Source organism: Photinus pyralis, unplaced genomic scaffold (genome assembly GCF_008802855.1).
Source record: "Photinus pyralis isolate 1611_PpyrPB1 unplaced genomic scaffold, Ppyr1.3 Ppyr1.4_LG6, whole genome shotgun sequence".
In the NCBI taxonomy this organism is placed as follows: Eukaryota; Metazoa; Arthropoda; class Insecta; order Coleoptera; family Lampyridae; genus Photinus; species Photinus pyralis.
The window spans coordinates 13,190,799-13,207,030 of NW_022170663.1; the positions used below are offsets into that span (position 1 = coordinate 13,190,799).

At 39.7% G+C, this 16,232-nt stretch overlaps 2 protein-coding genes across 2 annotated transcripts; both read left to right on the top strand.

The window, feature by feature from the left end:
* The first annotated feature begins 5,320 nt into the window (after nt 1–5,320).
* Nucleotides 5,321–10,597, top strand: LOC116174482. Its single transcript, XM_031492418.1, has 5 exons — nt 5,321–5,578; nt 6,676–6,861; nt 6,963–7,663; nt 7,747–8,072; nt 10,254–10,597. Exons 1-5 carry the CDS (start codon nt 5,321–5,323, stop codon nt 10,595–10,597), a joined length of 1,815 nt encoding a protein of 604 aa, XP_031348278.1.
* Nucleotides 10,598–10,918: 321 nt separating this feature from the next.
* LOC116174944 (arrestin domain-containing protein 3-like) lies at nt 10,919–12,682 on the top strand. The gene is made up of 5 exons (XM_031492984.1): nt 10,919–11,241; nt 11,505–11,687; nt 11,736–12,055; nt 12,105–12,479; nt 12,527–12,682. The coding sequence occupies exons 1-5, from the start codon at nt 11,172–11,174 to the stop codon at nt 12,596–12,598; spliced, it is 1,020 nt and encodes a 339-aa protein (XP_031348844.1). The 5' UTR covers nt 10,919–11,171; the 3' UTR covers nt 12,599–12,682.
* The last annotated feature ends 3,550 nt before the right edge of the window (nt 12,683–16,232 follow it).

Consider the following 16,232-nt stretch of genomic DNA (forward strand, 5'->3'; position numbering starts at 1 on the left):
TGTCAGAGTGCCTCCCTCCGCCTGCTACCCGCACACACGTTGGCCCCCCCCCCCACCCACACACGCTTAAACAAACACACACACGCTGGTGCGTGCTCGATGTTTGTTGTAATGAACTTAATACGCCTAGATTTTCGTCACTTTTGTCCTATTTTCAACCATTTTCCCGCAATTCTACTCAAGTTCGTATAGGCGTTCTAGACGCATTCTGTTACCTTAGATTCGAACAGTCATTTGCATCAAGAAAAATGCGAATGGATCTTAGTAAGACTGTCTGTGAGAGCTGGGATCACTAGTGCAACTTTTCAACTTTCAGTACTAAAATTGTCATATTTCAATTGGATCCTGTAAATTTTCCATAGCTGGGAATTTTCTCTCTGTTAAAAAGCACTGTCTGAGGAATTAATTTTTTTACCCGAAGAGCTAAAGTTTATGTACTATAGGACATTACCTACCTGTCTCACCATCATACCAATATAGGGGTATGTTCAGGGTTTAGAGCTCAGGCGCCCATGATCATGACCTCTCTCATTTTAATATAGAATTAGGGGTTTCGAGGCCCATTTCATAACAGTATTTCAATATACCCAAATATTCAGGAGTCATGAGAATATCAGCACATGTGGAGTATAAAATGGCAGCAAAATACCACTGCAAACAAATTCAATAAATACATTTCACCCCCACATAAAACATACAAAGAAACTCTCCGATCCTTCGTACATTACAAACACCGTAACTGATTTTTGCAGCCACCTTTACAAAATCTCCCAAATACCCTAAACACCTAAACTATCTAACCACCCTGTATATGAATCGGAAAAGAAAGCCACCCACACCTATGGAAAATTCTACCTACGCATCAAAAACTATGATGACACGTGACACCTTTTACTAAACTTCCTCTTAAATAATAAAATCCACCCAGTAACTTGTGAAGATATGCAACATTAGCTAAGCTACATGGCATAATTTCTCGCATAAAAGCAATTGCACAACATGCAAACTTCCTATAGAAAGCAATACAAAATCTATTTTGAGTAGCTTTGCAAATATGAATAGTATCAAGGTTCAGAGGTGTACTCAGCTTTGGTCGTCGCGTTTAGATTTATTGCGATTCATCAATATGCCACTTGGTGCGGTAAATTTCATAATTGTTTAATCACGCCCATAGTTAATGTGAAATTTTCTCAATTATTGAGTACAGAGTAGTTAATGATCGGTACCAATGGCGGGATAAACTCTGTGCAATTTAAACCATACAAACCGTTCCGAAAAGGAAAGTTTGTAATTGTACAATATCCAAATTCGTGATTTAAGACGCTTGAACTGAATGTCTTTATATTAGTAGGGGTGCAACAGAGGTCCCCTACAATCATCACAGTCGACAAATATTTCACAATTGGAAAAATGGAAGTGAAAAACATTGTCATTTCACAACTACTTCCATCGCTAGTAGTCGCCTCATACGACATCCAGGGCCCTCTGCGATAGTTATTTGTTTCCGCCCTACACGGGCAATATATGTACGAAATCGCAAAAAAATTGGGACAATTGGAAAGTACCGTTACACGACGACATTACCGACAGTAAGTAGTGTGATTCCCGGAACTGGTGAGAGAATTTCATTTCATTTCTCGCTTATAGCGCGTTCGCATCTCTAGATGCAATATGGGGCTTGTGGGCATACAGTACATGCTTGCCAAATGAACAACAAACTTGCCAATGACATCACAAGGAGATTGTGTTGTGTCTTAGTATTCAATCATATGTCAGTTTGGCATCAATGCAGTGAGGAACAAGGATATCGTTATCGGAGGATGACGCACATTAGTAAAGAGGCATTTAGTCCATCAGATCCCATACTGCATCAGCGAAAAATATATCACGCACATGCGATCGATTGAAACAAATTGGTTAATGAAATTTTAATTACCCTATGTCAGTAATTTTAAAATCCGGTCATGTATCTACTTTTCTTTCATAAACGTCCAAAAGTGCGCTCACAAACTGGCGTTGCTCCTGTCTATTCTTTTGTTCTAAATTTTCGTTTTTACTGACTGCTATGAAGTGGTGTAGTAAAATTATGAAAATGGCCCTTTGGTAAGGGATGCTTTTTTTGATGACTCTGTTGATAACCTTTTAAGAAGTCCCCATCGGTGCGATCACTGTCAAGGTCGACAAAGGCGCTCGCCCACTCTGCCATGAAACTGGGAAAAAATTGGGACTAGGCGGGAACTTGAACTTTTTACTGTCCTGACCTCCTGGACCACTCTCTGAACTCTGTTTCTGAAGAATCACCAAATTCCTCAAATCAAGCAGAAACGACTGCTAAAAAAGCCCTCTTTTTCGTCCATTTGCCTTCTTATTCAATCATCCTATCACAGACCAACAAATCCTTCGCCTTTATCATCCTTAACGTTGACCAATCGAATCCACCCTTGAGCATCGCCATCTGCGAAAGTGGACCACCGGTTCCTTAACTCGTCCAATGAGTACATCAAGTTTAAAAGCGCCACTGTTTCCTATTGTCCAAACCTTCCTTATCGCAACCTAACTGTCAATAAATCATTGATAATATAAAGCGATTATTTACATAAAATTTAAAACAGTCTAATAAAAAAATTATATATATATATATATTAAATACAGATTTAATGAATATGAGCGAAATTCCAAATGAATAACCACATTTACGCTTGAGATTTTAAATTATACAGGCCATCCCAGGGTTAAAATCAGTACCATTACCTTACAAAAATGTCCAACTGACGTAGGAAGAAATTGTCCAGAGGAAGATGCCTTTGAGGCGAAGGTTTATACACAAAACTACAGTGTAAAAAATATAGAATGAATTTAAGGATGGGTTACGTTTAGGCATGGATTCGAAGAAAGTGCAAGTGCAAGTTCGCCAATGCTTAACATTATGGAAAGCTATGCCTAAGAAAAACACCTTGACAAAACCCCATACCGAATAGCCGGCACCGGGATTCGAACCCACAACCTCTCGAATACGGGTGGCAGCCATTCGCATAATGCTAGGACGTTACTAAAGTCCGTGGTTTCACTTTGTTGTAACAAAATTAATTACTTCATTAACGTAATTTAGATGAGAAGCGTTTTTATTTAAATAGACCAAACGCCAGCGGGCACTTCATAAGGGGCCAATTAGATTCTATTAATTTTCAAACATTTGTTGAATTCTTTTATTACATATAATAAGCAGGTGTACCGTGAACGATGACAACTTTATCACACAACTTAATCCTTGCACTCGGCAGTGCACGAAACTTTCTGAAACTAAGATCCTCACTCGCAACTTAATGCTAGTATTGACGATCGCCGTCGTCCATTGGCTCAATCGCTCTGATTGTAAAATCCCTTGTCTAAATAAGATCCTGTTGATGTTTTAACTTTAAGAAAAAGTCAAAATTCGTCAGAGTAGTGTGGACCTTCGTCTATTTTAATCAGGGACTAATTCTGTTAATCTTTACCTACGTGTAAAAAATTATTAAGCTATGCAGGCATTTTTGTAAAGAAGGACGTAGCAATTGTACGTAATTTATAACTGTGTAAAATTAATTAGTCGAATTACGTGGAAATAATTTATTTCACTTAATTAAATTGTAAAGAGATTTCTCGAAATCACATAATGTAACAAATCTTAAATGTTTCCCGTCGTACTTTAACATCAGCCGTAATACGCGAAATGGTTAATTATCCAGCGTATGTGAATTTTTATTTAAAAAAAAGAGATATAAAACGAGCACATTCGTATTGTTAGAGCTACATCAGAATCGTACATTTCCATTATGTTAAAAACGGCGATAGTTAAAATCGCCTGGAGAGAGCGGCCGTCAAAATTCGATACCAAATCCTCGGAATATTCAAATGACTCTATGTACTGCAACAATTTTAATCTCCTGATAATAAAAATGAAAATAAATGTTCATCGCCGGAGCATGTATCCGAGCGTGGCCATATAAATTATGGCCATCAGCCCATCAGAGAGGGAGTAAGCCGGGCTATTTGTTATTTTTCATTTCGAAAAATCCAGTAATTTAGTTTCTGTAGTGTATGCAGCTCGCTCCCGTATCACATTTCCTGGCTTTTTATGGCGCAATGATACATCATTCAATATCGGCTGTATTAATGGCCGGTCTCTCGCTACTGGACCACGGACGCCCTCAACCCCTTCTGTTGCTGATAACACATACACACGCAGAGTCCTTCGAATAAAATCGTATTGAAACCGCTTCGCGGCCCTTTTAACGACTTACCACTCGAACGTTATTATTGAACTTGACCGACGAGCTAGTTTTCTCGATACTACTCTCCAATAATTACTCGTAGACATTTGGCGACCCTTATATTTGGCTCTTCGTATTCAAGAAACTAATCATAAAGTCGTTTAACTCACTAATTAGGGGTTCTGTATGTGGAGGAGGTGTTTGATTTAAACTAAAAGCCATTAACATTTAGATTACATAGTCGCCCATCGTAAGTGCGCGATATTATTAAAAAATAAAGTGCACTTTAAACTGTTCCATTAGCATTTCATATCATATCTGTTGTTTCAGAATTTCACACAATCAGTGAATAAGTTTCATGACTTCCATTGATTGACCTAATGCATTAATTATTTCTTAAACTTTAGGGCCTTATGTAACAATTTCCGTCACATGCGCTATATAAGGGTCGTTCAGGAGACATCTACCACTTATTAGTTTGAAGGTACTAATCTATACGGTGGCGTTTAGTTCAGATTCTGAATAAGGATTGGGTCCGAAAGAAACTAGTTGTTTAAAATGAAATGAAAAAGCTTATATTAATGACACAATTCGATAATTATGGCACTACCATTTTGTTTCGGTTACGTGTACAAATTTGTGATACAATAACTGTTGTATTTATTTGTATCAAGTTCACTGAATTATTAAAAAATGTTGCCATAGAAATAAGGTTGTTAGAAAAAAATTATAAAAAACCGTCATAATAAATTTAATTTAAAAGCTCTTGTCAAATTGTTCTTCGACCCGGACAATATAATATATCACATTAGGTAAGAGTCAATAACATTGGTCCTTCGAGAAAACGAACCGCACTTGGATTGTAATTAGTCCTTCAAGAAGAGGAGCTGTACGTGATTGTTACATCGACAAGTTACATCACGTGGGTATAGTCATATTGGTAATTTCCCCAAGAGAGGAAGCACTCGTGAACGACATTGATCCCTCAGACAAGGCATCAAGAAATTCATAGAATAACCAAGATGTCAAAATCATTAACTTTTCCAAGACGGAGTGAACGTGTGAAAGCCATGGGTAAACATATTGAACAACGACATGACAGCCTTCCTGACAAGCAAGAAGAGATTCAGATTCTTCAAACCAATGAAGATACGCAATCGTGCAGGTCAAGGAAATCATCTAGTAAAAGCAACTGTTTCGTAAGACAACAACTCAAGATTGACGCCGAGATAAAGAAGCGGAAACTGGCGCAAGAGATTGTGGATTTAGAATTGGCGATGCAGGTCTCCAAGTTAGAACAAGAAGAGGTCGACGGGAATTCTGAATCAGTAGACAGTGGGTCAGAAAGTAATAGGTCATTTGTCGTAGAGATGCTTCACCTGCAAAGGATTTGTCATCTGAGGTAGGATCTAAATATAATTTGCGTAACCAACAAATAAATAAATCTCAAGTACCAGTCGAATTCTCAACATTCATAACCAGACAAGCAATGCCAAAAGATTTGCCAATATTTAATGGTTATCCCACAGAGTGGCCCAATTTCATATTTCAGTATGAAAATTCGACAGCTATTTGTGGTTACACAAAAGAAGAGAATCAATGTAGATTACAAAAATGCCTGAAAGGTAATGCTAGAACGATTGTTGAGAGTCTTCTTATATTACCAAGGAATGCGGATAAAATCATTGATATGTTGAGGAAAAGATTTGGCCGTCCTGAATTAATAGTCTTTATGCTCTTAGATAGAATAAGGAACTTTCCCGTAGTGAAAGAAGATAAACTTGACATGTTCATTAATTTTTCTGACAACGTCAAAAATGTAGTAGGTACCATGGAAACTCTAAACCAAGAGGATCATTTGCGAAATCCAATTCTACTTCAAGAACTACTAAATAAATTACCAACCTCACAGAAGTTACGTTGGCTGGAATATATTTCTAGAAAAACGGTTCAACAACCTAAACTGATAGAATTCAGTGCGTGGTTAGATCATAGGGCTTCGATTGTTAGTCAAATTGAAATGCCAAAACTGTCAGATACGGTAACTAATGTAACTAGGGATAAACAAAAACACAATAGGAGAGATGTTACTCTGACCACAAACAATAGTAGAACAACAAACCCCAAATGTGCTTGTTGTGGAAATGAGTTTCATCATCTTAGTAATTGTTCAAAGTTCAAATCTCTAAGCGTTGATGATCGATGGCATGTAGTCACATCCCAAAGAATATGTTTCTCTTGTCTTATACCTAATCATACTTTGAGGACATGCAAATCAATTAAAATATGTGGGAAGAATCAATGCACAAAGCCTCATCACATATTATTGCATAAAGATAATGATAATAATCATAATAGAAGCAATCAAGGTTATCAACATGAAGTTAATTATCATCGCTTAACAAGTAACAATGTTTTATTGAAGATTATTCCTATTACAATTAATACAAATGGAAATTATGTACATACTCATGCTTTACTGGATGATGCATCCACAGTTACACTCATAGATCAAGACTTAGCTGATGAACTTCATATGGATGGACCTCAACGTACACTCACCATTCAGTGGACAAATAATCAAGTTCGTCAACAAGACGATTCAAGAATAGTAAGTTTCAGTATCATCGGACAACAAAAGAATAAGAAATATCAATTGCGTCGTGTATGGACTATGAAAGAAATGTCCCTACCTACTCAATCCATTAATAGTTCAGAAATGATGGAAAGATTTCTTACTTAGGTAATGGGGTTTTGTCTATGACAAATGCAAAACCTAAGGTGCTAATCGGACAGGACAATTGGCCCCTACTAGTTAACAAAAGGATTATTTCTGGACCTTGGAATGGCCCTGCCTTAAGCAAGACACTGCTGGGATGGGTACTTCATGGAAATGTAAGCCAGACTGCTAACACATTTTCAAACAAGCATACCACTAGTCACGTATGTCACATGAGTAGTGAAGATAAGGACGACTTGGATGTTTTACATGACTTAGTTAAACAACAATGGCAAATAGACTCGTCTGGAGTATATAAGCTTGAAAAAGCAATGTCCAAAGAAGACATGGTCGCTCAGTCTATAATGGATAGAACCATGACAAGATCAGGAGGAAGAATTGAAACCGGACTCCTCTGGAAAGATGAAAATGTAGTACTTCCCGAAAGCAAGAAAAATGCGATGAGAAGACTTATTTGCACTGAAAGAAAAATGGACAAAAATGAAGAGTATGGCAGAAGATATTGTCAGAAATTCGATGAACTGGTGAAAAAGAAGTATATACGAAAATTGAACAACAGCGAGATATGTGGAGATCAATTCAAAGTCTGGTATTTACCTCATTTTGGTATAATTAATCCAAATAAGCCTGATAAATTACGCATTGTTTTCGATGCTTCTGCCAAGAGTAATGTGTCAGTTTGAACGATTTTTTATTGACAGGTCCGGACAAATATAACTCTCTCTTTAATATACTAATTAACTTCAGGATCTGCAGATATGCGTTCACAGCTGACATTAAAGAGATGTTTTTACAAGTTCGCGTTAAGAAAGACGACTGTAGTGCACAACGCGTCCTTTTCAGAGAGATGGATAGAACGAGAGAACCTGACGTTTATGAAATCGAAGTTGTTTTCTTTGGATCGACTTGTGGTCCTTGCTTAGCTCAGGAAGCTAAGAATAAGAATGCACAAGAGTTTAAACTGACTCATCCAGATGCTGTTCACGACATTATAGAGAAGCATTACATGGATGACTATTTGGGTGGAGCAGACACAATTGAAGCAGCCCATAAATTAATTGCAGATGTGATTTATATACACAGTAAGGCAGGTTTTCAGATTTGCAATTGGATTGCGAATGATATCAAAATTATTGACCATATTGATTCCAAATTAGTGGCCGATGGAATGAAAACTTTGAGAAATGAAAACGATAAGAATATCGAAAGAGTACTTGGCATATTTTGGAACCCAATTAATGATACTTTCGAGTTCAAAACCAAATTCCACAAAATTGAAAAGGATTTGTTGGAAAATATAAGAAGACCGACGAAAAGGGAGATTTTGAAAATTGTAATGTCAGTTTTTGATCCACTGGGATTTATTACAAAGACAAACATATTGATTCAAGGTAAGATGCTGATACAGGATGTTTGGAGGAGCCAGTTAGGTTGGGACGACGAAATTACAGATAACTTGGCGAATAAATGGAACATATGGATTGAGGAATTGAAGAAAATGTATAATTTCAAGATACCACGACAATATTTCACATTCGATAGGAGTTCAAGTCATTTGCAGCTGCACATATTCTGCGATGCTTCAGAAAGATGCTATGCTTCAGTAGCTTATCTGAGAATACAATATGGAAATGAAGTACAGGTCAGTTTCGTAAATGCCAAAGCAAGAGTGTCTCCTTTAAAACCTATGTCAATACCAAGGTTGGAACTTCAAGGGGCATTAATGGGTGCACGCTTAGGTAACTATCTAATGAAGAATTTAAACTTGAATATTTCATCCACGACATATTGGACTGATTCAAAAACAGTTCTCCATTGGATTCGATCGGAAGCTGGACGTTTTAAAGTATTTGTAGCCCAAAGACTAGGTGAAATTCAAGAATTAACATGTGTAACTGACTGGAAATATGTTAGATCTTCAGACAACGTTGCGGACGAAGCGACGAAATATGTTATCAACTCCTCAGTATCAGCAGATTCTAGGTGGATATGTGGGCCAAAGTTTCTACTATTGAATTCCCAGGAATGGCCAAGAGAAATCGAACATGATTTGAAAATTGATTCGGACAATTTAGAAATGAAAAGACTGGAGTATACTTGCATCAACTTTTCAGCACAAGATTTGATCCCTGATATTCCTAATCCTGAAAGATTTTCAAAATGGACGAGACTTCTTAGAGCTACAGCCTACATAATCCGAGTAAGAAACATACTACGAGCAAAAGTTTTCATCCGGAACGAAATTACCGTTGAAGAGTTGTATGAAGCTGAAATTATTCTTTATCGAAAGGTACAGATGGAATCTTTTCTAGAAGAATACAAGATGTTACAACAAGGTCAAATAATCAAGAAAACGAGTCGCCTCTTTTCATTGTCTTGTACGTTCAGAGAAGAGGACAAGATGATGAGGCTAGATGGACGATTGAATAATTCTTCATCTTTGAATTTCGATACGAAACATCCGATAATATTAGATCCAAAACATAGAATAACTAAACTGATAATTCAACATTATCATGAAAATGCATATCATTTTGGACAAGAAATAGTACTCAACAAATTACGATGTAAATTTTGGATTTTACGTATGAGACAAGCAGTGAAAAATGTTTTCCATAATTGTCAGCAATGTAGCAATAGGCGAGCCAATCCCATGATACCAATTATGGGACAATTACCGTTATGCAGAATAGAACCAACAATCAGACCATTCATAAAATGTGGAGTGGATTATTTTGGACCCTTTGAAGTTGCAGTGAAGAGAAGCAGAGAGAAAAGGTATGGAGTTATTTTCACTTGTTTAGTAACCAGGGCAGTTTACTTAGAAATTGCTCATGACCTCACGACTAATGCTTTTATAAATGTACTCCGGCAATTTGGTTGTAGACGTGGGTTTCCTCACGAAATCCATAGTGACAATGGATTGAACTTTAGAGGGGCTGAAAGGGAAATTTCGCAACATCTTGACAATTTACAACAAAATGAAATAATAGAATTTTGTTCTTTGCGAGGAATTAAATGGCATTTTAATCCTCCACATGCACCACATATGGGCGGCATATGGGAGCGGCAAATTCAAAGCATAAAGAAGATATTAAAGGAAATTCTGAATACTAGGTATCCTCAAGAACATATACTCAGAACCTTCCTCATAGAGTGCGAAAATATATTGAATTCCAGACCTCTGACACACGTTTCTTCCGATTCTCATGACTCTGAACCTCTAACACCAAATCACTTCCTGATCGGACCAGATTTTGTAGCACAACCTTGGACTGTGACTACTGACAATCGAGATCTTAATCTTATGAACAGTTGGAGGTCAGCTCAGCGTTTGGCAGACTTCTTTTGGAAGCGATGGCTTGATGACTATTTACCAACAATTATTAAACGGTCCAAATGGTATCAAGAACAGAAGAATATCAAAGTTGATGACATTGTTATAATTGTTGATCCAAATGGAACAAGAAATGATTGGCGAAAAGCAAGAGTAGTTAAAACGTATCCTGCCAAAGATGGTAGAATTCGTATAGTTGACGTCAAGGATGGGAATGGAAAGGTATACCGAAGAGCGCTGTCCAAACTCATTGTACTTGATCTTCAGTAGTAATTGCTGGAAGAGAGGCAATTACTAGGGTGGAGAAATGTTGAATTTATTTGTATCAAGTTCACTGAATTATTAAAAAATGTTGCCATAGAAATAAATAAGGTTGTTAGAAAAATTATAAAAAACCGTCATAATAAATTTAATTTAAAAGCTCTTGTCAAATTGTTCTTCGACCCGGACAATATAATATATCACATTAGGTAAGAGTCAATAACACCATCCATTCCAAACCCTCTGTAATACTTTCCCCCACAAAACTTGTTACTTTTTAGGAAAGGGTCATGAGATTGTTTCCCCCTAAGAAGACCGGAGTGTGCTAGTATGACATAGCCCCCCCCCCCACACACACACCATAGGATTAAATAGGGTTAGAGCAGGGTATCATACAACATTTACAGGGTGTCGATTTTTACTTTTAGCCCTCAGAGCTCATAATATGTAACTTTTTAGGAAAGGGTCATCAGACTGTCTCTTTCTAATGAGTATTGCAGAGAACATAGCACCAGAGTCTGGGGGTATGCAATACCCCCCTCCACAAAAGGATTGAAGGGTTACGGCAGGTTATGCATTACCTATGGTACAAAATTTACAGGGTGTCGACATTTGGAGGGCCGATTTTTCAATAAATTATATGGATAGTGGAGGTGAGTAGTCAGCGGAATGGAAGAGTGTCCTATTGGTATCTTTTAATCTTAATGTCTTATAGAGCATTCTTTTCTTAATGGAAGTCATCCATTTTCCTCAAACGGAAGGTGTTTTATTTCTTTCCTTCGCACTTTAATCGATGTTTCAGAAGCTATCACTTGCTCTAGAAAAACAATGTAAGATTTCACGATCCCATTTATTGTTTATTGTTCGTTAACGAATTAGGCGATAGAAAAGGGGCGATAATTGGCACCTTTTTTAGGTTTTTTGATAATGCTTATCCCACTTCAAAATCAAACTCGTTTCCCTGCACTATGCGAATATCACAGTTTGAGCCCGATGGCTGATCGATGCGCAATAATTTTGGACACCGACACCTACGCACCGGGTGAAGTGGTCAGTGGTAGGGTCAAGTGTCAATTTCATCACGAAATTAATGTTAAGGGTGAGTTTGATTCGCGTGTTCCAATTTATCTTCCTCCCTTTTGTTTAGGGATACAAGTGACGTTTAGAGGGCGCGTCAAGGTAAAGTGGCAGGAACGTAAGTACACCTTCAGGATGGACGAAAGGGAGATATTCAACGTGGAGTCGAATTTATTGGAGGGCGAAACGACGCTTCCACCGGGAATCTACAATTACCCATTCACGTTTACGTTGCCTTCCAATATCCCATCGTCCTTGAAGGAAATGTATGGGAGCGTCAAATACAACGTGCGAGCGGTCATCGATCGACCCTGGGCCTTAAACCACGAACGCAAACAGGCCTTCACCGTAGCATCGTTTAACAATCTCAATCAAATGGAGTGGCTTCGTGTAAGAGCCTCGCGTGGTGTCACGCTAATTGAACCTCCTCACTTTCCAGCGGCCCTCCATCCACACCCTCCAGAAGAAACCGCTATTACTCTTTGGCCAGTCCCACCCGATTACGCTCACGGTCAACTTGCCGAAGAGCGGTTTCGCCCCTGGCCAAACGGTGGCCTTCACTGCGAGCCTTAGGAACGAGTCCAGGGTCCACGTGCGAGGGGTGCGGTTCCAAATCGTGCAAGGATTCGAGTTTCACATTCACACGCGCAGTCGCAGGTACAACTCGGTGGACGGTCAGGAGTTCGCGATTAAGCAGAGCGAGGTCGCTCCGGGCGAAGAAAACTCTTGGAACCTTGAGCTGAGGGTGCCCGAAAAGGTTTTCGGCGCGACTTTGAACGATTGCAAGTTGATTGTGGTCTTTTGCACCTTACGAGTAAAACCATCGATTCTGTTTGGGCGATTGTAATTAGTTTCTTTCAGGGAGTTGTTCGTATGCCCTTCCCCCACAAAGATTACGTCATAAGTGTGCCGCTCGTACTTGGCCAAGAATAGATTGCTTTTGGAGTACCTATCTCTTCGGATTATTTTTATGGTACAATGTAGTGAGACAATTTTTTATACCTAGGTTTTTCGTAACTGTGCTTTTTTATTTTTTGGATGACGCAAATAAAATTTCATGAACGATTTTGCAGTCTTCGCCCTTCAGAGTTGGGAACATTTAGGCCTTTGGGCTATTCAAGACCTTTGGAATCAGAATTTTCACAGCTTTCAGAGCCTTGAGAACCTTTAGAGTATTCGGACTCTTCAATTATCTAAGCGATCAGCACCAGTAGCCTTCAGAGTCTTGAGACTTTCGGAGTCTTGAGACCCCCAGAGCCCTAAGAATCTAAAGGGGCATCAATCTAGGAACCTTTAATCTTCAGATTCTTTGTATTCATAGTATTCATTACTGTTTCTTCAATTTGAAGCACGCTTATTGCACAAGATATCAATCCCTCTCAGTCTCCCTCTCCTCAGTTTTCTATTGACTCATTTATCTTCACATAATCTTTCTTCCTCCCATCCTTCGTGCTTTCTCCTCTACGTCCACCTTTGTCTCCATTCAGTTTCCTCTTGTTCTGCGTCTGCCTCTCCCACCCTACTTCTCTATGTGTCTCCTCGTTCCATTCTCACCACACCCTTGCATTTCAGGGTTTAGGATCTTTACAGCTTTCGGAGTATTGACACATGAAAAGCCTTCAGAGTATACACTTACCCGCGATAAGAACAAAGAGCTCTGAGCGGAACTTGATACGCAATTGCCGATAAGCTGGAATCTCTCCCGATCAAACCCTTCCTCCTAATTATTTCGGCAACCAAAATCGATCAATGCGAACGGTCAAGGTCTTCGTTTTAATCTTTGAGCACGACCCCTCTTCGCGCCCTAGCCCAAAGTGGGGACCTTGTTGGGCACGTTCCTCGCTTTGGCAATCATTGCGACTTTCCGTTTTCAGATGCGTTCGGAATTCTCTTCTAAGAAAGCTTGGAATTCAGCTTCCTTCTTCCACTAATTTAACTAATTTGAAATAAAAAACAAAGAAAAACCATAATTATATTTTTATAATCATATTTCTCGGAAAGATTACATCACATTCGCTTTCGCTCTTTATATCCGATGACTAATCTTTCATTGCGCCTCGATGTCTATCTGGATTTCTGGAATATTCGCTACAATATTTTATTTATACTATCAAAGATTTTTATAGATTGGCGAAGGTAAATTTTGATAAAAACAGGTCAATTATTCCCTGATTTTTGAAAATCTATGGGAATTACAAGGACGTTATCAAAACTTTTGTTGATAGATAAAGGAGACACTCGCCGGCGACACTAACTTCTAGAAACAACCACGTAGGACACTACGAGAAGTGGACACAGACGTAAGTGTCAGACAAACGCGTCGACGGCCTACATTTCAGAAAATCGAACAAGCGACAGAAGAGGCAACCTAATGGTGGGGTAAAGCAGGTTCGTAGAGATATCTCTCTGATCGGGTGGCTTTGCAGGATACGTCCAGGGAGACTGTGCAATACTATTGGATGCTGCTCTCGAACGAAATGGCGGACATCGGTCAGAAAATCGCAGAAACCGCCAAAAAGGTTCCGGAGTTCTTTTCGAAGGCGAAGAGGGAAACCTATTCACCAGGCGTGTTATGTGACGTAGAATTACGATGTTACGGTTTTGATAAATAAATGTTACCTATTATAATTATGGTTAAATAACAGCTTTACCCATTATAAATTTGGCCAAACTTGGAAAAGAAACGCTTGATTTCCCAACTAGCCCGGCGAAATCGTACGATAACGCTCAAAATTAAAACTTCTGTAATTGCTTGCTCGGCTCTTAAATACCTAGAACGTGACTAACGCATCTTCACAAATTAGCGCGCTTCCAGTGACACTATACCCAACCAAAGCAGACACATCTAATTAACTATCAGTAATTATGTTCACTTAATTCGCCGAGTTAAAATTTCTAAATTCGGAAATACAGTAATGCGTATCGTTACTTTGAATTTTCAGGTCAAGCGATATCTACGTACCTACGGCGACCATGCAAGTACAATCCTGGTTTCAAATTAACATTGCGAAAGTAAAATCGGCTAAAAATATTCATTTCGCATCTTCCAAATGACGAGAGCCTTCGGATGCTGCAGAAATAATGTAAATAACCCCACGGGAACGGTTACAAAACTGTTAAATTGCTTTTTTTGACTATCGACAGTTAAAAACGGTGCTACTAATTAAAACAATTCTACACTCCATTGTCATCTCCTGGAATGTAAATAATTAGGTCTTCGCAATTCAAGCGCCCGGATTGAGTCCATCCGTGTGTTGATTACATAACGTAGAATCCACGTACGAAAACGAATGCGTCGCCCCCTTGGACCTCGTCGTCGTTGCCGGGCTTGAGTGGTTCAATGATCAAGGAGGCGTGTAACGCGCCCCGAGTGCTAATTCAGACCTCCCGGTCATGGCTAACTCACCATGATCAATCGGCTGTGTCTTCGTGTCAGACCGCCCACTAGGCGAGCATTTGGAGGGTTAGGGCCGTTCGCCAATTACCGACCTTGAAGCGAAACCAGGCCTGTTTTCTGCTACCATAGAACCTATTCTCTTGGGAGCTTTGGGGTCTCGGAAGACGTCCCCTTGTTAGATTACGTGGTGGGCGGGGAGCTTGGAGGACGAAATTTCATCCGTCGGACATGGATGACACAAACAAACCCAATAAACCACAGGGAGCGTCCCAGGTCACCGCGCCTCAAAACATCAAACCACGAAAGCGCATCTCCGTCTGGCCCAAACGGGTGAAATTGCACACCACCCACCTCCTGTGACCCAACCTTGACCCATAGACAGGCTCTAAGAGAGACCTCCGGTCAGGCGATCAAACGCTACACTAGCGCCCAGGTTCAGGGATTGCAGGTACCCGGGCAAGATCTTAAGAATCTCGTGCGAGAGCAACTATTCCCTTGAGTGGTTGAAGGGGGTGGTTGGTAACCTCCCGCAATTGTGAGAGGCTGGACACCTAGGCAGCGCAGGAAGACTACCTCCTAGACTCCGCGAGACTGCCACCTGGGTCCCGGGGAAAACTGAAAACCCGTTGGCGGTCAGGCGTCGGCGCTTGGAGGTGCAGAATTCCTGGGCAAACGTAAGCACCTGGTGTCTCCTCCACACAGCCGAGAAGAATCTACGTCAATGGAGGCTGTTAGCTTTCGCCTTTGGAGAAAAGAACCAGGCTAACCTAATTGCCGGGGGGGGGGGGGATAGTTATGGGTTTTCCTCTGTAAAGGTGAGGATTGGTAACCCTGCTGAAACGGACTAAGTGGGAGTACCCACCTCAGTAAAACCACCACGACCACTGCAACAAGCCACGAAATCATCACCGCTCAGGCGGCCAAGGAAACCTGTGGTTTGTGCTTGCTCCGGCGTCAGCAACTCACTCGGACCGATTTCCAACTGTGAGGAGTTTGCGAATATTGATGTGCTGCCGGAATCTGATTCTAGTAACGGCGGATGCTTTAAATTGAAGGAAGAGGATATGGAAGGCGAGTTAGGCAGAATTCATTCTAACGTTGTGCTTCAAATTCAAGAGCTTCGTGAGCCTTAGGAATTTTAAGAACTTCGATATTAAGGGATTCCAGTGT

Coding starts and splice junctions, on each gene's coding strand:
- LOC116174482 (XM_031492418.1), top strand. CDS start 5,321: ATGGGTAAACATATTGAACAACGACATGACAGCCTTCCTGACAAGCAA. Junction 5,579..6,675: donor TCGACGGGAATTCTGAATCA/GTAGACAGTGGG, acceptor GTTTTATTGAAG/ATTATTCCTATTACAATTAA. Junction 6,862..6,962: donor AACAAGACGATTCAAGAATA/GTAAGTTTCAGT, acceptor ATCCATTAATAG/TTCAGAAATGATGGAAAGAT.
- LOC116174944 (XM_031492984.1), top strand. CDS start 11,172: ATGGTACAAAATTTACAGGGTGTCGACATTTGGAGGGCCGATTTTTCA. Junction 11,242..11,504: donor AAATTATATGGATAGTGGAG/GTGAGTAGTCAG, acceptor CACCTTTTTTAG/GTTTTTTGATAATGCTTATC. Junction 12,056..12,104: donor ATCAAATGGAGTGGCTTCGT/GTAAGAGCCTCG, acceptor CTCACTTTCCAG/CGGCCCTCCATCCACACCCT.